This window comes from Xyrauchen texanus, chromosome 30 (genome assembly GCF_025860055.1).
Source record: "Xyrauchen texanus isolate HMW12.3.18 chromosome 30, RBS_HiC_50CHRs, whole genome shotgun sequence".
NCBI classification, from domain to species: domain Eukaryota; kingdom Metazoa; phylum Chordata; class Actinopteri; order Cypriniformes; family Catostomidae; genus Xyrauchen; species Xyrauchen texanus.
Genome location: NC_068305.1, coordinates 27478615 through 27500205, shown reverse-complemented (window position 1 = coordinate 27500205; position 21591 = coordinate 27478615). Strand labels below are relative to the sequence as shown.

Below are 21591 nucleotides of genomic sequence, written 5' to 3'. Positions count from 1 at the left end.
ATTCCTACAAGAGAGGCTGGAGGGGAGGCTGTCCCCTTCCACCCTAAAGGTGTATGTCGCTGCTATCGTGGCTCACCACAACGCAGTAGATGGTAAGTCTCTTGGTAAGCACGACTTAATCATCAGGTTCCTAAGAGGCGCCCGGAGGTTAAATCCCTCCCGGCCAAGCCTGTTCCCCTCCTGGGACCTCTCGGTAGTCCTCGCGGGCCTCCAGAGACCTCCCTTCGAGCCGCTAGAATCAGTTAGTCTCAGGGCCCTCTCCCTTAAGACGGCCCTGCTGATCGCGCTCGCTTCCATCAAGAGGGTCGGGGACCTGCAAGCGTTCTCTGTCAGCGACACTTGCCTGGAGTTCTGTCCGGCAGACACTCATGTGATCCTAAGACTGCGACCGGGCTATGTGCCCAAGGTTCCTACCACGCCCTTCAGTGACCAGGTAGTGAACCTGCAAGCGCAGCCCCTTCGTTGCTGTGTCCGGTACGTGCTTTGCGTACCTACCTGGACCGCACGCAGAGCTTTAGACGCTCTGAGCAGCTCTTTGTATGCTTTGGAGGACAGCGGAAAGGAAACGCTGTCTCCAAACAGAGGTTTTCCCACTGGGTTGTAGATGCCATTTCATTGGCTTATCACACCCAGGCTGTGCCCCCACCCTTGCAGGTCCGAGCTCACTCAACAAGGAGTGTTGCGTCCTCGTGGGCACTGGCTAAGGGTACCTCCCTGGCAGACATTTGTAGAGCAGCGGATTGGGCGACACCCAACACCTTTGCGAGATACTACAATCTCAGGGTTGAGTCAGTTTCATCCCGTGTTTTCTCAGGTCCGAGCCAGTAGAACTCGGTAACACGCTGATGGGCTGGCCGGGTGAATCGCTTGCGTATACGCCCTTTCCCTCGCTTGAGGTAAAACAGTGCGTTTTAAAACAGTCCTCCTACGCGGACTCCCCCTGTGTGTATTTTCCACGATACGGTCCCCTTACGAGCAGACCCGCATTTTCCTTGGGTAAGTTTCGGCTCCCCCCGGTCGCCGTGTGTAGCAACTCCACCCTTGCTGAGGCTGGATCTGCCACCGCGACACTTCCACGTGTCGCATAAGAACACATGTGACGTATTCACCACCATACCTCCCCAGTTGGGCTGGGGTGGTCTCCGCGGGTCTTTCCCCCCCCTGAAAATAGGGGAAATTGGGTAAGACCCCCTTCCCTCAGTGCGTGTAAGGGCCCCAGCTGTCTATTGTTCTATGCAAGAAACATAGAGAGAAAAGAGGCCCAGCCAGGCTTGGCCCGTTCCCAGGTTGGCAAGCGTCGCCTTGTTCCCCTGCCTAGGGTAACCAAAAGGATCCCGATGACTTTTCTGGGGCATTGGGGAAGGGTACATGCCCTGGCACAGCTGGTCGTTTGGCACGTAACAAATACCTGCCCGCTCCTGTGTCAGCAGAACACGTACACGGCTCAGCGCATGGCGGATTTAAATTGGACCCCTAGTGTCGCTTCTCCGACACAACGTGGAGAGAGCGACAGACGGGGAATGTCTAGGTTACGGATGTAACCTCCGTTCCCTGATGGAGGGAACGAGACGTTGTGTCTTCCCGGCCACGTCGCTGAGCCGAACCGCTGTAGTGGCCAGAACCATTTCCGGCTCCTCAGAAAAATCCTGAATGAACTCTAGTATTTGCCTCGCCTTTATGCCCGTATGTCCGGGGGCGGGGTATGCAAATACTGACTGACAACTTCTCATTGGCCTTTTTTCAATGGATCAGAGGCATATTCGGCGCTCAAGAGAGACCCCTAGTGTCGCTTCTCTGACACAACGTCTCGTTCCCTCCTTCAGGGAACGGAGGTTACATCCGTAACCTAGACGTTTCCAATTATCTGTTGTCCAATGTCTGTGTTTCTTTGCCCACTCAAACCTTTTCTTTTTGTTTCTCTGTTTCAAAAGTGTCTTTTTCTTTGCAATTCTTCCCATAAGGCCTGCACCCCTGAGTCTTCTCTTTACTATTGTACATAAAATTGGTGTTGAGCAGGTAGAATTCAATGAAGCTGTGGACAGCTGTGGATTTTCTAGTACCAAATTAGCAATTTAGCATGATTACTCATGGATAAGGTGTTGGGAGTGATGGCTGCTGGAAATGGGGTCTGACTTAGAATAAATCAAAAATGACTTTTTTTAAAATAGTGATGGTGCTGTTTTTTAGATCAATAATGTCCTGACTATACTTTGTGATCAGTTGAATGCCACTTTGGTGAATTAAAGTACCAATTTCCTTCTGAAACATCAAAATATGTACATTATTCCAAACTTTTGGCCGCCAGTGTCTTTCAAACAAACACATATTTCAATCAAATTGGAAATGTCAGGGATTATATCACAGCTTGTTGTCAATGTGCTACATCAATGAGGCTTACAAAAGGAAATAACACATTTAAAGATCAAAGTTAAACTTAATGAAAAAAATATTGTTGAGTTTGCGGGTAATGGCATGATGTTATTAACCACACAAACATTCAGCAAACTTCTGTGAACAGCACACCCACAGTCTTTCATTCCAAACACATAAGGATAATTTGTCTATTTGAACGTTATGTGTTTTCTTCACAGTTTGAGCTGTTAATGTAATGAGAGACATGATTTGCACGAGAGAGGGGGAGATGGGTGCCAGATGCATGTTTAGGACTAGAGCTGGATATTTGATCAAACTAAAGGGAAAAAAACAGGGAAACAAGAGGGCCTCAAAAGGAAACAAATACTATGTATTTGTTTCCTATGTATTCTTATCCCTTCACTACAGACTGAAGGGATAAGAGTTTTGGTGCAATTCACCATTTTTTTCAATCCAATACCAAATGTTATAAAGGCCAATATTACTGATATCGCTCTCGATACCAATACCAATACCTACACCTCTATTAAATAGAAACTTTATGTAATTTCTGGGGACAAAATCAGTACGCATTATTTAAATTAACTTAAATGATTAATATTTAAATAGGCAGAATTGACAAATTATCCCACCTACTTTTTTGTACATGTATACTAGTTACAGTATATTAATTTTATAGTGCCATTCTATATTAATTTCTATTTATGTACAGTATAGAAGAGTGGATGGAGAAATATCCTATCAAACACAGCTATTTGCTAACAAGATCCTTTTTTCACATTTGAAGGTTATGATACACATTCATTTTGATGATAAATACATAATTACATCATAAATATTGCAAAAACCGATAGGATCAATATTGTTATGTAAGGATTCAATATTTAAATATTTCAAAATCAACCTGCACATTCAAGGTAAATGTTTCAAACCCTAAATGCCTCTATTCTTACTGCAACAGCTGCAAAGACTGCAGCAAAACTATATGTGCTCGATCTACAACAAAAAAACCATTGTGTGTTTGCATCAATGGGGGTACTGTAGGAATTGTGCGGACTTCTCAGCTTCATGGTCTGAACCAAATACCCACGGGGTACAGTCCAGACAGGCACAGTAAGGATTTTCCCTCAAATCCCTAAGCTCCAGTATCTACGAATATATTCACTCCCACAGACAGTGCAAAAAATATGAGGAAGGATAAACAAAAGGAGATGGAGCAGCTCATTAGATAGGAAGGAATAACTTGCAGTGGCAGTGAGGGCTTATTATAAACTCATCTCTACAATCCCCCATGAACGCATAGCCTTTAGTTTGTTTATTACAAAGCTAGCTGAGAGGCGGTGCTGAGAGTTTGCACAAGAATTAAAAAGAATATGAAGAGCAGAGACAGGGGTCATCTCTTTAACCTGCCTTATAAGCCCTGTGGATTTAAAAAAATCTGCCGGCTATTACGGATGCTATGAGTACCACTCACATACACTAATGGCTTGGCTACAAGCCAACATGAAATCCAAATGGACCCTTTTTACTTTCTTAATACATGTTTCTGACCTTATTGTGAATGATTAATTCGTGCATGTTATTCCAAAAATGTGTCTTCATGATCTTAAATTAAAATGTAATAACTTTCTCTGCCTCTGAAATGACTGGGTTATTTGGCTGAAGTCAACAAAACCCTTTTTTCACTATTACCACCAAATGAAACGAGGCAGTAAAATGAATTTTATTTAAAAAAAAGAGATGTTTGTGAATATTTTCAAACAATTATACCTGCAGTAATTATTCAAATAATCATCAACTGATAAAGAAGAGCGTTATAATCTGGCATATATCCAGATGAGCTGTGTCGTCATGTTCTGCATGTTTAAGAGATGATCCATGTGTCTGAATCACATTGATATTAAACAGTCCCGGCAGGGTGAGTCAAATACGGTGGTCTGCGTCATACTCCAAAATATAGCTCTCAGAATCGGACCACAAGATCATAATTGCATGTGCAAAATATGTTCAGTAGTGATTTTTCTGGGCACGTTTGTGCCATTGCCTTATCTGAATAATATCATTAGTGAAACGGGTGCTAAACTGGAGCAGAGAGCAGTGCTTTTACCGGCCGCAATTCATTCTGCCCCTGGGGGAATTGAATACAGTCATAATCATACTTAAAAAAAACAATACATTTTACTGCAAGGTATTACACGTGTATTAAAGGCACATTCCAAGCTTAAGGGCTTTTGCTGAGAAACTGTGTGTAATCATTGTTTCATAGGGCATCTTACTGTGTTATAGCTTATTGTTAACAACCAGAATATTGTGTGATAATGTAATCATCTGTGCAATATTCAATTTGTTTCCAACAATTAGAAACAATATTGTATCAATCAGGCACAGGCTATCAAGAGAACAGATTACAACAAATTAATTTAATTGTGCTCAAAGAGGCAGACAAAATTTGGTAGATCATTTTAAATGATCTTTGTAGATGATAAAGTTATCAACTAGACCAAGAAAAAACGTATAAACAACTTAGAGATAGTTTTGTGAGAAGTCAAAGATGTACTTCGGGGTCACAGTTAATCACCATGACTAATTAACCAAAGGAATATAAATGGACCAAAATAGCATGACATGTGCACACATTGTCTTGCCATATGTACATAGCAGCAAAAGAAAAAAGAAAGAAAGAAAAATAGAAATTAATGTGAGAATATTTAATGAACCGATGTACAGCAGAATTACAGTCATAATTGACACGCAAGGGAAATTCACACAAGTCCTTCTACAAAATCAAAATTCTTCTAAGCTGATACTACAAAGAAATGCCTGTAATGCACAGTCAGATTATATCAATATGAGAAATATTAAGGATTTTAGGATAGGTGTTTGAAAAATCATGTGTGAAACATCAGAAAACATCTGTCAGTCAAAAAGAAGACTGAGGTGTAGCATTACAGATTCATTCAGTGTCTTGTTTGACTTCATCTTATTTCACTGGAGATACAATAACCGCAGAGTGAAACAGAGTTCTTTGTCTTGCTCCTTACTGTGCATTCTCTCTCTCTCTCTCTCTCTCTCTCTCTCTTTCTACTGGCATACAAACTGATACACTGATGTTTTTTTTCTTCTTCTTTTCAACATGTTTTCCATACTGCAATTTGTTTATATCATGCAGTGTTTATTTTTTGTGGTTATATTGTGGATAGAAATCATATTCCACATAATAAATAATGGTTAAAATGACAAAATATCAGTCCTTAAAATGACCTCTCCCTTGTATTCTTTCTTTCTTTTGTCTCTTACACTTGTAGTCACAGTATTGAAGATCAATTTTTAACTACTATCCTATCTATGCAGTTACTGTGTCACACAAATCTTAAACTGGCACCCTGGTTTAATCACCAAACTAAATAAATTGTTTTAATAAAATACTTTATAAATAAAACCCACATCCCCTTGGTCAAACAAACAGGTAGCTTCTGTTGTGTCGGGATGCTCAAACAGAGCAATGTTTTGCACCTCAGCGTTACCCACTTTTTGAGGGGAATAAAGCTGCATATTCAGCTGGGATAACAGAAAGTATTTTAACAGTGAAGAAATTACACACATCACCGTTAAAATACTTGCATTTTAATTGACTGTTTTATCATTGACAATGCAGCCCCTTCTTACATGAATAGATAAAAAGCTCTGAATAGATGAGTTCTCTGCTCCAGTTCTGAAGATAACGTGGTGATTTTAGGTCAAAACTCCTCTCATCTTTTTCTGAGCTGCAGCTCTAAGACGCTAAGAAAAGTCTAACAGCCTTGCCACCATTTAATTTCACGGAGAGTGAATTATTCAATGGCAAAGGATCACACACTCTGACATGCCCCGTCTCCCTCCCCCTCTATTCTTCTCTCCCTGGAGACTTTTCTTTTTCTTCTTCTTTTTTTTTTGGTCTTTGATTCAGATAATGGAAAGATACATGAAGACTCAACATGTTCAAAGAAATCAATGGCGCACCATCAGGTACAAAATGTGCACTGATCCTGACATCAAAATGCATGTCTAATCAGCCTGCTCTGCCGAGCCCCCTGGTGTTTTACTTCTCGCTCTCTCTTGTCCCTTAATTTTTTCCTTCTCCTCCTCTTCCAGTGGCAGATTTAGGCATGGGCGACATGGGCAGCTGCCCAGGGCGACATCTTACTGGTTGCAGCACGAGGCACCCACACTGACAAGTGGGTGCCCTGAACTCCACCAGCCATCTCGTTTACAATCTCAAGTGTGACGCCAACCCTCAGAACATTTCAGCAAATTAAGCTTGTTTTGTTTTACCGCAGTAATTTAGGATGATGTAATGTGGCCATCACTCTTTCCTCTCCAGTCCATATGGCCTCACAGTGTGTAATTTCTCCTGCAGCATCTCAAACATCTCTCCCTCAGCAGATCTCTTCTGTATGTGACCTCGCTAACTTCTGAGTCACAAACAGAAATTCGGGAGTTTATCTAATCCTGTCAATCACAATGCTATCTTCAATTATTCAATTACTCCCCACAATTAAGTTTGGGGATTGATTAATGTGTTGTTATTCATGTCAATTGTAATATTACTCACAGTATTTATTATTAAACAACAGAAATGATAAAGCAACACAATTTATCATAATCATAATTTATAGTGAAATTACAGTTTAATAGTTAATAATCACTTTTCGTGTGTGTGTGTGTTTGTATGTATGCTTTTGTGCAAATAAAAGGGAGAATAAAAAGTTCACTAGTATCCATCACAAGGGCGCTCTTCAGTTCGGCAGAGCCCTGCCCACAAGCATGACAATGTCACAAACCCCGCTCCTCTGCTTCTCCCCGCATCATCTAGCACACACACGCACACTCCCTCACTCCGCCCCCTCAAGCTTTTCACGCTCTTTTTGCTCGCTCGAGCCCTCATGCCCACTTTGCTCCTACTCGCTCACATGCTCGTAGGCAATCTCCCTTCCTCGAGTTTCTCACGCGCTTCCAATCCCCAGAACATTATGACCACCTGCACTCGCGCCATCTGCACTCCTGCACATTAGTTTCACCTGCACTCGTCTCATCACCTGTTCATTGTTTACACCTGCACTCGTCACTATATATATCACCACCCTTTCGCTGCACGGGTGTTGGTTATTGTGTTTAGTTTCCCGCATCTTTGCCTCCCGCTAGTCTCGTCTAGTTTTGCCCTCCTCTTGAACTCCTCTTGATTACCCCCTTAGCTTGCCAGCTCCTCGTTCCCCTAGTACCCCTGTCTACTCCCTTTGTTAGTTACCCACCTCTCGATCATGTTTACCCCGGCTTTGACCCTGGCTCCCCTCGACTACTCTCCCGGATTTGCCCCCTTTACTCTCTTTGATTCCCCGGCTTTTGACCCTACGCTTCCCTCGACAACTCTTCACTGGATTTGCCCGTTTGTACTGTTGCCTGCTTTTATTGTTTCAATAAAAGCAGTTTTTTTGACTTACATTGTGACTGTCTCATCTTGTGTGTGTGTGTCCGGGTTACAGAATAACCAACCTCACCGAAGACAGTCACAATGCGTCGCGCTGATGATTCGCGCGGCTCACTAGAGCGGAGGAACACGTCACATTCAGCGCGAGGAGCTACTGTGTGGAAGCATGATCGCGCGCTCACAGCCCAGGGCCAGCAGGTACGTGCGATTTTTGATTTTTGTCACCCTGCGTCACCTGTGTCTGCCCCTGAGCCCGTTTATGCTTCCCATGCATATTTGAGCGCCATGAACTCTCCACCCCGGAGAGGTTTTTTTGGCTCTTCGGACGCTGACCAAGGGGTTTTTATGCGAGGCAGCGGTTGTGTAACTCATAACCCCGCCCTCGACATTAAGGAGCCAGCGGCCCGACTCTTGGGGTTGCTTCAGGGGAGTCAGCCCTTGGAGGTTTATGTTATTGATTTTTGTGCCCTGGCCAACCAGGTGAATTTTGATAAGGTGGTTCTGAAAGACATTTTTCAATATGGACTGAATGAGCCAGCCTCATCATACATGCCTGGTGGTCGCTGCTCTCTCAACCTGGCTCAGTTTATTGACCTCGCCCTGCTGTACATTGGTTCCTCGTTTACTGTGGGGGAGGCAGATACTGAACCAGCGCTCCACACCACGGCCCCGTCTCGAGGCCTACCACGGCCCCAGTCCCGAAGCCTGTCACGGCCCCAGTCCCGAGGCCTGTCACGGCCCTAGTTCCGAAGCCGGACACGGCCCTAGTTCCGAAGCCTGTCACAGTCCCAGCCTCGAAGCCTGGCACGGCCAGCGAGTCAACGCCCATGCCTGCCACGGCCAACGAGCCAGCGCCCACGGCCCACGAGCCAGCGCCCATGCCCGCCACGGCCAACGAGCCAGCGCCCATGCCCACCACGGCCAAAAAGCCAGCGCCCATGCCCGCCACAGCCAACGAGCCAGCGCCCATGTCGGCCACGGTCAGCCAGCCAGCGCCTGTAGCCTCGACCGCCCCATGGCCACATCCCCTGTTGGCCGAAGACGTCAGAGAAGGAAGAGCGCCCCTTCTCCCCAGTCTCGTCTTGTGCTCAAGACCGCAGAGGTTCCCCCAGAGTCTTCCACGGTTCTGCTGGGTTCTGCTCCGCCCCCAGAGTCTTCCACGGCTCTGCCGGGTTCTGCTCCGCCCCCAGAGTCTTCCACAGCTCTGCCGGGTTCTGCTCCGCCCCCAGAGTCTTCCACGGCTCTGCCGGGTTCTGCTCCGCCCCAGAGTCTTCCACGGACCTGCCAGCCTCTGCGGGCTCCTCCTCTCAAGGCTCCCAGAGCTCTACCCCTCGAGCCCCCCCGGGCTCCGCCTCTCGAGTCTCTCAGGGCTCCTCCCCCTCTCAAGCCTCTCAGGGCTTCCCCTCTCGAGTCTTTCAGGGCTCCTCCTCCCCTCGAGCCTCTCAGGGCTCCGTCCCTCGAGTCTTTCATGGCTCCACCCCTCAAGCCTCTCACGGCTTCGCCTCTCGAGTCTCTCAGGGCTCCTCCCCCTCTCAAGCCTCTCAGGGCTTCCCCTCTCGAGTCTTTCAGGGCTCCTCCTCCCCTCGAGCCTCCTACGGCTCCGCCTCCCGAGCCTCCTATGGCTCCCGCTCTCGAGCCTCCTACGGCTCCACCTCCCGAGCCTCCTACGGCTCCGCCTCCCAGGCCTCCTACGGCTCCCCCTCCAGAGCCTCCCACGGCTCCACCTCCCGAGCCTCTCACGGCTCTGCTCCCAAAGACTCCAGAGCTTTCTACGGCTCCGCCTCTCGGGCCTCCTATGGCTCCCCCTCCAGAGCCTCCCACGGCTCCACCTCCCGAGCCTCTCATGGCTCTGATCCCAAAGACTCCAGAGCTTTCTAGAGCTCCACCCCTCGAGCCTGCTACGGCTCAACCCCCTGAGACTACAGAGCCTGCCAGGTCGTTGCCTCGGGGACCTCCCAAGGCGCCACCTCCCTTGGCTCCACCTCCAGAGCCTTCCAGGCCTACCTCTCTAGAGCCTCCCACGGTGCCACCGTCATCGGCTCCACCTCCTGAGCCTTCCAGGCCTTCGCCCCTAAAGCCTCCTTCGGCTCCACCTCCAGAGCCTTCCAGGCCTACCTCGCTGGAGCCGCCCACGGCGCCACCATCATTGGCTCCGCCTCCTGAGCCTTCCAGGCCTTCGCCTCTAAAGCCTCCTTCGGCTCCACCTCCGGAGCCTTCCAGGCCTCCGCCTCTAGAGCCTCCTGCGGCACCACCTCCCTCTGCCCTGTCTCTTGGGCTCCCCATGGCGCCGCCTCAGCCTCTCAGTACCCCGCCTGCCGAGTCTCTCACGGCTCCGTCTTCCAAGGCTCCGTCTCCCAAGTCCTCCACGGCTCCGCATTTCACGGCTCTTCCCTGGCCCCCTGGCCCCCTGACCCTGTCCGGTGGCCCCCTGACACTCTCCCTGTCCTGTGGCCTCTTCCCTGGCCTCCTCACCCTGTTCCTGTCCGGTGGTCACCTTCCAGACCCCCGGACCCAGTCCCTGTCCTCCAGTCGCCTTCCAGACCCCCTGACCCAGTCTCTGCCCTATGGCTGCCCCCTAGATCTCCCGACCACCCGCCTGTCCACTATGTTCCCCCTGACCTTACCTTGAACTGCCCATGGACTGTCTCACTTCCCTTTGTCTGTCCCCCGATCATCCTGCACCACCTCCCGTGGCCGTCAGGAGCCGTCCTATTCAGAGGGGGGAGTACTGCCACGAACCCCGCTCCTCTGCTTCTCCCCGCATCGTCTAGCACACACACGCACACTCCCTCACTCCGCCCCCTCGAGCTTTTCACGCTCTTTTTGCTCGCTCGAGCCCTCACGCCCACTTTGCTCCTACTCGCTCACATGCTCGTAGGCAATCTCCCTTCCTCGAGTTTCTCACGCGCTTCCAATCCCCAGAGCATTATGACCACCTGCACTCGCGTCATCTGCACTCCTGCACATTAGTTTCACCTGCACTCGTCTCATCACCTGTTCATTGTTTACACCTGTACTCGTCACTATATATATCACCACCCTTTCGCTGCACGGGTGTTGGTTATTGTGTTTAGTTTCCCGCATCTTTGCCCCGCTAGTCTCGTCTAGTTTTGCCCTCCTCTTGAACTCCTCTTGATTACCCCCTTAGCTTGCCAGCTCCTCGTTCCCCTAGTACCCCTGTCTACTCCCTTTGTTAGTTACCCGCCTCTCGATCCTGTTTACCCCGGCTTTGACCCTCGCTCCCCTCGACTACTCTCCTGGATTTGCCCCTTTACTCTCTTTGATTCCCGGCTTTTGACCCTACACTTCCCTCGACAACTCTTCACTGGATTTGCCCGTTTGTACTGTTGCCTGCTTTTATTGTTTCAATAAAAGCAGTTTTTTTTACTTACATTGTGACTGTCTCATCTTGTGTGTGTGTGTCCGGGTTACAGACAAATCTCTCTGAAACGGGATGGGATTGCTAATAACATAAATAATTTTTTTATTAATTGTATTACATACAGTATATACTGCATATATATATATATATATATATATATATATATATATATATATATATATATATATATATATATATATATAAAATATATGAGATCTTGTTGTTTTCCAGTCTTGCTCACTAAGGGACCCCCTACCGGCACCTTTGAATGCACTACACATTAATGTTCTGATCCGGAGGGAACTAGGGATCATTACTGCTATGTCCAATGTTTGTTCACACTCTAAATGGGAAACACAATACAATCGAATCTGAAGTGTCAACATTCTGGGGCAGCTTGAAGCCTCTGGTTGCAGACTGTTGGGAAGCTGAATAGACAAAATGATTGGAGAATAGTTTATTTTAAAGAAGCAAATTCTGCTCATAAAATAGTTTGATTTGGATGCTTACAATTGATAGAATTACTTGTGTAACATGTTAAGTTGACTGGAAATTTTTGAAAGCTCTTAATTGTGTCAACTTACAGAAAACCACACTTGGCTAATGTGGTGTACTTTTAATAATAATTTGAATGTGTGTCAGAGTGCATATGCTATTGTGTGGCCCATTTCCTTTCCAGAGCTCCCACCAGGGGCATAACTACAGGTAGGGCAGTGTGGGCAGCCACCCTAGGGTCCGGGGAGAGAAGGGGCCCATAACAGTTGACCAAAAGGAACCATAAATATGACTGTGGGCCCGACAAGTGACGATAAACGACCCAGGCTTCCCAAGGAGTGGACCCAACAGGTTCTTTGCACTGGGGCCCATAAGATTCAAGTTACACCACTGGTTCCCAATAATGCGTCATGCCCTCCTAGGAAATGATTTTAGCATTTAATGATTCTTCATAATAAAAACACATTTTACTATTTAGGAAATTTCATTATTATACAGTCTGCCGTATCCCACAGTTGTTTTACTGCGTTTTGCACCATTAGTTTAATATTATTATTATTGTCATTATTATTATTCTTTTTTTTTTATATTATCTCTGTCTTGTTGTTGTATTGTTTGTGCACTGAAAGCTTCTGTCACAAAGTCAAATTCCTTGTATGTGTAAGAATACTTGGCAAAAAAGCTCATTCTGATTCTGATGAGCACCTCGTTTTTACTGTTAGATGCCATATGAAGTTGAAAGTAGGTCAGCATTGAAAAATGCATTTTGAGAAGTCGAAGAAGATTGGAACAAGAGCTCTGACATGACAACGGCTGATGTAATCGCCGAAGAGGACTAGGAGGAGAGATTATGTGTCTGAGAGAACTGGTAGGAGACCTCTCATCGTCAAAGAAGACTGTGAGCAGAGCTCTGACGTCAAAGAGGACTGGGAGAAGAACTCTGATGTGACATCGACTGATGTCATCGTAAAAGAGAATTCAACACCCGCACAGACTTTTACACTCTGTCCGACCATCAAGACATCATATTCTCAGGAGCTCCAGAATTTTGCCTCAGTGCACAGGGCATCTTGGACCCTGGCCGATTCTGACAATGGAAGTGACAGTTACCTTCTGTGGAAGAAAACCCAGAGAAGGTGGATGATGACTCACGCGAATGGTCATCATTGTCCGGACTCAGGCTCAAAAACACAGTGGGAACACTTGTAAGCAGCCCCATAGTCTGGTCAGTTATTGGGCTACTGGCCTTGACTCTCCTGAAGTGATAAAGGAAAATTGGCTGTGCTCTTGTGCATTGAGTGCACCAGAACAAAAGACAAGAAAGAAAAGAAAAGAAAGACAAAATGTGCATTTGAAAAAATGCTGTATCCCATACACAGCTGTGCAAAATAAATAAATAGTGTGGGAAAAAAATAGTGTGCAACAAAATATATTTAGCTGTATCGTTGTATGCAGTTGTGAAAATTAAATAAAATTACAATTTGCAACAAAGTTTGTGTGTGCAATAAATAAATAAATAATATGTTACATGAAATTGTTTAAATTAAAGGTGCAATAGTAAAGTTAGTCGTTGTGGAAATCCCTATCATATTTAAAGGGAAAGTTTGCCCAAAAATGAAAATTCAATCATCATTCACTTATCCTCATGTTGCTTCAAACCAATATGATTTCTTTCTTGCGTGGAAAACAAAAGTTGCATCTTCTTTTTTTCATACAATGAAAGTGAAAGGTGATTGAGGCTAACATTCTTCCCAATATCTCCTTTTGTTTTCCACATAAGAAGAAATATTCATACAGGTTTGGAAAGACACGAGGGTGAGCGAATTATGAAATTATTTTTAATTTGGGGTGGATTTTACCTTTCTATTTTAAATATAAAGATGAAGTTACTGTTTACAAACGAATGCTTGCCTCGCCAGCACTTCAGGGTTCTCTTAACACTGCAGAAAAGAACTGCTTTCAGTGGGCACGTTGCTCGAATTGAGCTGGTATTGTAAGTAAAAATATGTACAGTTTGTGTTTGAAAACCCTGTTACCTTGAGGCTTTTTAATGTAATTAGAGTGCCATGTTTTTGTTTTTGTTTTTTTGGACTAATTTGAAACATAGGACACCTTAACTTTATACCCCACTTTTGTAGGACTCTCTCTCTCCTGTTGGATATTGTTTTATATATTTTGTATTGTTAAGCAAAAACCTCAATACAAATTAGTTATGCATATATTTCACATGATTTTACATCCATAAGAGGGCTACCTCATTACACCTGGACCGGACCTTTTTGCTGACCGAGTTATAATGTCTTTGAAGTCTAACTGTACTTCACAGTACTAGAGTACTGAAAAGACAGCCACCCGAAAGGGAATGCTGAAAACAACCCTAGTCGTTTGAGTCCTCCTAAGATTTACGATTCATTAGGTGATTGAAGAGAATGAAGAGATCAGATGAGATGTTGGTCTTGATGTGTCTATTCCTCATCAGAATAATGAGAATGCAACTCCCATTTCTTAACTGAGATACTGATTCAGTGTTTGCAGTTTATAGTCATGGCTCACTCAAAATAACTTTTATAAATTTTTTATTTAATATTTTCAGTTTTAATAGTTGTATTTTGTGTAATTGTGATCCTGGATGTTCATGACAGAAAATAATATAATCTAATAATTTTCTAAACACATTGCTCCCCTACATACTGCAGCTTCAATGTAGTTAGCCAAGGTAGATTTGCAGTGTGAAGCATTTACATGTTTCCATTGATCCAAGTATCATACATTAACATCAGAAGCCATTAACAGCAGAGTTTCTTGCTGGACTCCTGCAGATAAAATCAATGTGTGAAAGACAGGTACTCCTGCAGAGCTGATGCAAAGAAAGTCAATTTAGCACATAGCTGCAGCAAGCCTCTGCATTGAACATAATATGTCCATAGCAATCAACATTAGGTTGCAGGCCTAAAGCTGTGTGCAATAGCCCTGCAATAATAAGCCCTAATAATAAACTGCAATAATGCAGCAGAACTGAGAGCAGAGGATGCACTACAGAGAATCATTATCTGTCACTTTGATGCACTGGGTTGTACATTTTCTGTAATGCTCTATTTTTATCTGTCAGAATATTATTTTAAATCTTGGTATTTTCAATGTGATATTGATTTCAATACGATCTTTTGTGACAAGAGCTCTTTCAGTTTTACCAAACTGTGTTGAGGCTTTTGATTTTTAATTCTGCTCTTGCAAATAAAAAAGGCAACAGACAATGCAATCTTGCACTCCAGTTACCTGATTTAATGAACGATATCCCATGAATTACATCACTTGACTAGACTACATGGAATTTCTTGTTTATCTAAATCTTCACTCTTGTCTCTCTCCTAGACTATTTTCGAGTGGTGCTTTAAAACTTTATTTTCTCCCTTAATCTTCCCACTTAACTGCATACTTTACTGTGAGAATATTTCTAAGTATGGAACACAATAAACCAGATACCTAATTTTTCATTTGTCAAAATGACATCAAAAGCTTTTTAAAATTCCATAAATTACAGAATATTTCTGGTAAATGCAACCTCTCATTGAGAGTGCTTAAATGTAATTTATATTACATAAAATGTGTATGAACATAATCTATGGAGGCTTTTTAAATGTGTATTGCTTTCTTTAAAAAATGCATCATTCTACTATAACAGGGTTTTTAAGAGCAGGAACCAGTTAAAATGTGCCCGGTTAAATTATGTACACACTTTGTCTATGCTAGAATCTGTGAGCTTGTTGAAGATAAAATAATAATTGCTCATGCATAAACAATTGCTGGGTCCATTCTGATGCAAATTAATAGTCTATTTGAGAGTGTGCAATGAGTACAGCTGGTGAGACACATGAAAGGTGTACTCAGCTGCACACAGTAGGATTAAAGAAAGGTTATGGCTGTGTATAGTTGTTTTTAGTTAGTAACACTGATATGCCTGCTGTCAGCTAACAAGTAGTGGAATAAATCATGATGGAATAATACAACTTAAAGGAAGAATTCTAAAGTTTTAAAGGGATTCTTTTAAGGTTTTGATGGGACAGGAGCAGTGTTCAAATCGAGTCAGAGCTCGAAACAGCCCCCCCCCTTTAGCCATTAAGCCTGACTAACTACCTAGTAATTAATAAACTATTATGACAACACTATGAGAGAGGGAAAGAGAGGAAATCAAGAGGCTGGAGATAAACCAGAAGGTTAAAAGAAAGCACAATAAAATGTTGTCAGATCATCCTGTCAACAGGTTGATAACTTTTCTTAATAAAGCAAGACTTGTTTCACTTTTTGCCAGAAAAGCAGGTAGCTAATCAGAATCAGAATCAGAATGAACTTTATTGCCAAGTATGCTTACACATACAAGGAATTTGTCTTGGTGACAGGAGCTTCCAGTGCATAACAATACAAAAACAATACAAAAACAGCAGCAAGCATAATTTTATGTTAACTGCCTTACTGACCATGCGTCATCCTCACTCTTTCCTTATTTTACTGTACATAGACACACAGCCTTCCTAATTAACTTAGACAAAAGACCACTCAGTGAAAAAGGAAACTGCACTTTGCCTTTAACCGTTCTCAAAAGAGAAATGATCTGATTTTTGCCATTTGCAACACTGAATGATCAACAATCCCCACCAAGGGTGAATTTCATTAATTTCATTACTGCCTAATATTAAGGAAACATTATGATTTTGACATACAGTAAGGTTCAAAAGTCTAAAAAATTTTTTTTACCTGGATATGTAAACAGAAAGTTGTAGAATAATATATATATAGGACCTAGGACTGTCAATAGATTAACATTTTTAATCTAATTAATTACATGGTGTCCTGATTAATTAATCACATATACAAATATTTGCTGAGAAAGCCCCTCATATAAAATATTTAAATATATAATTTATCATTTATATCTTTCTATAAGATATTATTGGTTATCTTTAAATAAAAAATATTCAGATAAATAAAATGCATTACATTCTTGTGGCAGAAGAGTTAATCATTGATAAGACAATACAAAAAGCGGCTTTAGAATACAATGTATTGTTTACTACCATATTATTGATCATAACTCAATCATTGGCATACAGTTCACAGCAATCCATTTCACAAGTGAATTTGTCAATCAGTTTGAGATTTATTATGAGGGCTTGTTTAAGGACCTGTCAATGCACAGCTGCGTCAGACTTGCTTGTAGCGTCTCTTGTGTGTTGCATCATAAACATAAATTTTTAGGTGACTGTGTCAAGTTAAATATAGTTTAATACTTAGAACACATCTTGAGATCCCTTAGTTCGCATTTGCGCTTCATCAAGTGTTTTGAACACAAGAACGTAACGCATGTTTGTGTTGTGCTGTCTGCTGGATGGTTGTTTTGTTCACTGTATAAACTGCGCACTGACATGCAGCTGAAGTTTCACTTTCTGCCCTCTGGAGTAAACAGGTGGTACTACAAGCTTGCATTTCTCAGGAATCTTCCTTATTACGGTCTGGGGGCATTGCGATTAATTGCGTAAAATTTTTTAATGCGTAATTTTTTATCATATTAATTGCACTAAATTAACATGTTAAATCGACAGCCCTAATATATATATATATATATATATATATATATATATATATATATATATATATATATATATATAATAAAACTTAAAATAAAGAGGGCATACACTCTAAGAGTCAGCACTATTTCTAGGTCACTAAAGTAAGCCATTTTGTGGCACTGACCATGTTAACTCCTTTGTTCAAAAGGTCAGATTTCCTTGCTTTTGTTGAAGCACACAATATGCTCTTCTCAAATCATGCTCAGATAGCATGGATCATCAGGCTTTGCATAACCTTGTAGAGTTCATGCCAGCTTGAGTGCATGCGTCTTTAAAGCAAAGATGTACACATACCAAATACTGAGAAACTTTTAACTTAAATTGTTATGATTATAATATACTTATTTGTAAACTTAATTAGAAAAATGCATTATTTAAAGTATTTTAATGGTTAGGCAGATGTTTGGACCCCACCATATATTAAAAAAGAAGAAGAATTTCACTGTCATCATCATCAATGCAACACAGTGTATGGACATTATTTATGGTTGTGGAGAATAAAGACTGCACAATGTGCTCAAGCTTTCAGTCATTTTTTCTTAAGAATGAAAGCTTTTCCTGCAATTCATCTAAGATGAGGACCAGCATGGATACTTAGGACTAAAGAGAGAAATCATCCAAAGGGTAATTAGAGTGAGTCTAGTTGTCGGCCAAATTAAGTTGGTTTATCCAGTCTTATTGCCACTTCACCCTGCTGCGTTTCTTGCCTGAGGCTGAGTGCAAATGGCAACTCTCTGTGGTACCGTGTTGCCTCCAGGCAACACAGCCTACTTTAGTTGTTTTTTAATAAAATGAAACACTCATTTAATTGGGCAATGCTATATCAGGGAGGAGAACTCAAATACTAACCAATGAAAATGCAAAAAAGCGCTCACTTTCAGCACATGTGCACATGTCACATGGCTCCATATTTTCTCCATTGAAAAGTGCATTTTTCAAAAATTTTTGTCAGGATAATCGCCTTCAAAAAAGTCACTTTCATTGGAAAGTATTTTCAAAAACCTTACATTATATATCATCAGGGGGCAGTGGTGGCTCAGTGGTTGAGGCTCAGGGTTACTGACCAGAAGGTCGGGGGTTCAAGCCCCAGCGCCACCAAGATGCCACTGTTGGGCCCTTGAGCAAGGCCCTTAACTCCAGGTTGCTCCGGGGGGATTGTCCCTGTAATAACTGCACTGTAAGTCGCTTTGGATAAAAGTGTCTGCCAAATGCATAAAAGGTAAATGTAAATATCATCAAATGTATCATAGGAAAAGTGGTATCACTGAGTGGTCTTCCACATGTTTGATCTGGCAGTTGTTGAGGCCTGGCTCCTCTACCTGAGAGACAGCAGTGACTTATGGTGATTTTTTTATTGTTTTATCTTGAAACAACACTGATTGTAATGTTTTGAAATGATAAATTAATGATATGATGGTTTGGTAATACTTACCACGATGGTACAATGTTGCCTGAGAGCAACAGCTCGATATGAAATGTTACTTTTTATTAAATATGAAATGTGTAATACATCTAAAACAAGATAAATCAGTTTGTTCAAGTGTTTGGTTAAAGAAATTGATGTTTTCAATAAATATATTAATTTTTTCTGCATGAAAATGTCAAATGTTTCAATTTGTCTATTGTGGTACAATGTTGCCTTGAGGCAACAAACTTTTAATAAATAAATACATTTCAAAATAATGAACATTTTTATTGATATTGATATAGTGTTCAATTTTAAGCAGGAAAACTATCACAAATATTTTTTTCCTCATTGATATCATATTGCATACCATAGAGGGAATCAGTAGGGCTAAATGTGATGTGTTTGGCCACGGTCGAGCAGTTAAATTCCCCTTATTATTCCTTCACTCCAACCTCTCTTGGGTGAGAGTAAATACAAATAAATAAATAAATGTTTGGTGCTCTAAGGTCTGAAGTGTAAGATAAAGTGTCCATTCACATTTTAACAAGCTCAAGTAGAGAAAGCTGAAGAGATAATGAAGAATGCAACTGACCTGCTCAAATCGGGCCTCATCCTCACAGTTTTCCAGCACCCGTGAGAAGAAGGAAAGACCTACAGGGAGAAAAACAAGGTTAAAGATCAAAGTTGTGGGTAATTGTGGGATCCAAAATTAATATCTTAAATATTAAATATCTTGCTTTGATAGCAGGGATCATCAAGTTTTGCACAATGCCATCTTACCATGTCAGCTCTAGTGCATAATGTTATTACAGCAAAAGTGCGACATTCCAAATACTATGTTCTAAGATGTGCTAAATCGACAGTATTTGTAGTATAATGGTGATTAATACAAAAAGCTATTTTAACTTGTCGCTAATTTATTTAAAAAAAGCAAAAAACACAGTTACAGTCAGGCACTTACAATGGAAGTCAAGGGAGCCTATGCATAAACATTAAAATGCAGAGTGTTTCAAAAGTATAGCAGCAAGACATAAACATTATGCATGTTAATATAATTTTAGTGTGATAAAGTTGCTTACAGGGTTTACCAGCAGTGTCCACAAACTAAGTTGTAATATTGGATGTAACTTTTCTCAGATAAAGTTAGTAAGCGATTTTATCACACTACAAGTATAATGTATTGTGGATATACTTTTGAAACAATGTGTATTTTATGCTTATGGACTGGCCCTATTCACTTCCATTGTGAACGTCTGACTGCAACCACCAAACGATGGATGAGCCACAATTATTTATCAACAGTATGCCACAAATGCTGTTGCGATAATGCTTAATTGAACCTAGAACATTCTTTTAATTTTTCACTTCAACTTTCACTCATATTTTTAAGATGATAATAAAGTTAAACAGAAGCATTTCCACTAGCCTAATGGTTTCAGACTGTATGTTTATAATACAGTAATATGAGCTCACCATAGTCAGGTGGCAGTCTGCATGCATCTAATATCTATATGAAAGATATTAACCAATCAACACAACCAAATCACCACTCATTTATCTAAGCTTAAATATAAAACCCTTTGTGTAAACCAACCTACAATGGTACCGCTGGACTAATACGTAATTTAAGCTGTCACCAGTAGTGTTAACAAACAGTGTGGACACTGACAGCTAAATTAGGATAATACATAAGAGGATAGATATCAAGCCCACAGGTAACCACAGACCTGTCATATATTGTCAATAGAATTCTCTATACCCGTAACAAGATCACAAGATCCTGCACCACGATTCTAACCTGTGCATCTACTCAGGCCAAAGGACCGGTCAAAATTAAAGGAATATTTCGGGTTCAATACAAGTTTAGCTCAATCAACAGCATTTGTGGCATAATGTTGATTATTACAAAAGTTAATATTGAGTCGTGCCTCCTTTTCTTAAAAAAAAAAAAACAATCGAGGTTACAGTGAGGCACTTAAAATGGAAGTGAATGTGGCCAGTATTTGGAGGGTTTAAAGGCAGAAAATGAAGCTCATCATTTTATAAAAGCACTTACATTAATTCTTCTATTAAAACTTGTGTATTATTTGAGCTGCAAAGATGTTTGTCATTTTTACAGTTTAGCAGTTTAGGGTAAAATTGGCTATAACTTTATCATGCTAAAATCATGTTAACACATATATTGTTTATGTCTTGTGGCTATACTTTTGAAACACTGAATATTTTCAGTCACTTCCATTGTAAGTGCCTCACTGTAACACAGATTTGTGCTTTTTTTAAAGAAAAGGAGGGATGAGTCAAAATACTTATTTGTGGTAATCAACATTATGACACAAATGCTGTCGATTGAGCTTAACTTGTGTTGAATTCGGAATATTCCTTTAATAATAGTGCCTGTGTGCCAAATCACACACACATACATCCTGTATCCTCACAATAAAACATTAAACAAACTGATATTTCATTCAGACAATTAATTAATATTTATGACTGAGGCAATGCTTAAGAAAGGTAAACACATTAATCACTATTAACTCTGGCCTAGACCACCTAAAATAAACCCACAGTACAATATATTTGCAGCTTGTTCTTTTCCTTTGGTATCTATAAGGTTCACAAATATTGATTTTGTAAAAACAAATATGCAAATTAAGCAACAACACACAAGCAAGAGAGCTGATGTACTAAAAAATAACAGACATGATCATATTTAGTACAACAGAATAATTGCAAGTGTGATATTGGTTTTGTCACAGTTTTGTACAATAAGTAAATATTGAGTAACTTATATTTTGGACACAACATAGCCAGTTATTTTGTTTATTTTTGCTACGTTAACTGAAAT

The 21591-nt window shown here is 41.7% G+C and overlaps 1 protein-coding gene across 1 annotated transcript in view; it reads right to left on the bottom strand.

Moving 5' to 3' along the window:
- Positions 1–21591, bottom strand: part of LOC127623751 (otoferlin-like) — a 104753-nt gene that overhangs the window by 78578 nt on the left and 4584 nt on the right. The window contains exon 2 of the mRNA XM_052098234.1: positions 19339–19397. Within this exon, the coding sequence (XP_051954194.1) occupies positions 19339–19397 (59 nt within the window). The remainder of the gene's footprint in view (positions 1–19338; positions 19398–21591) is intronic.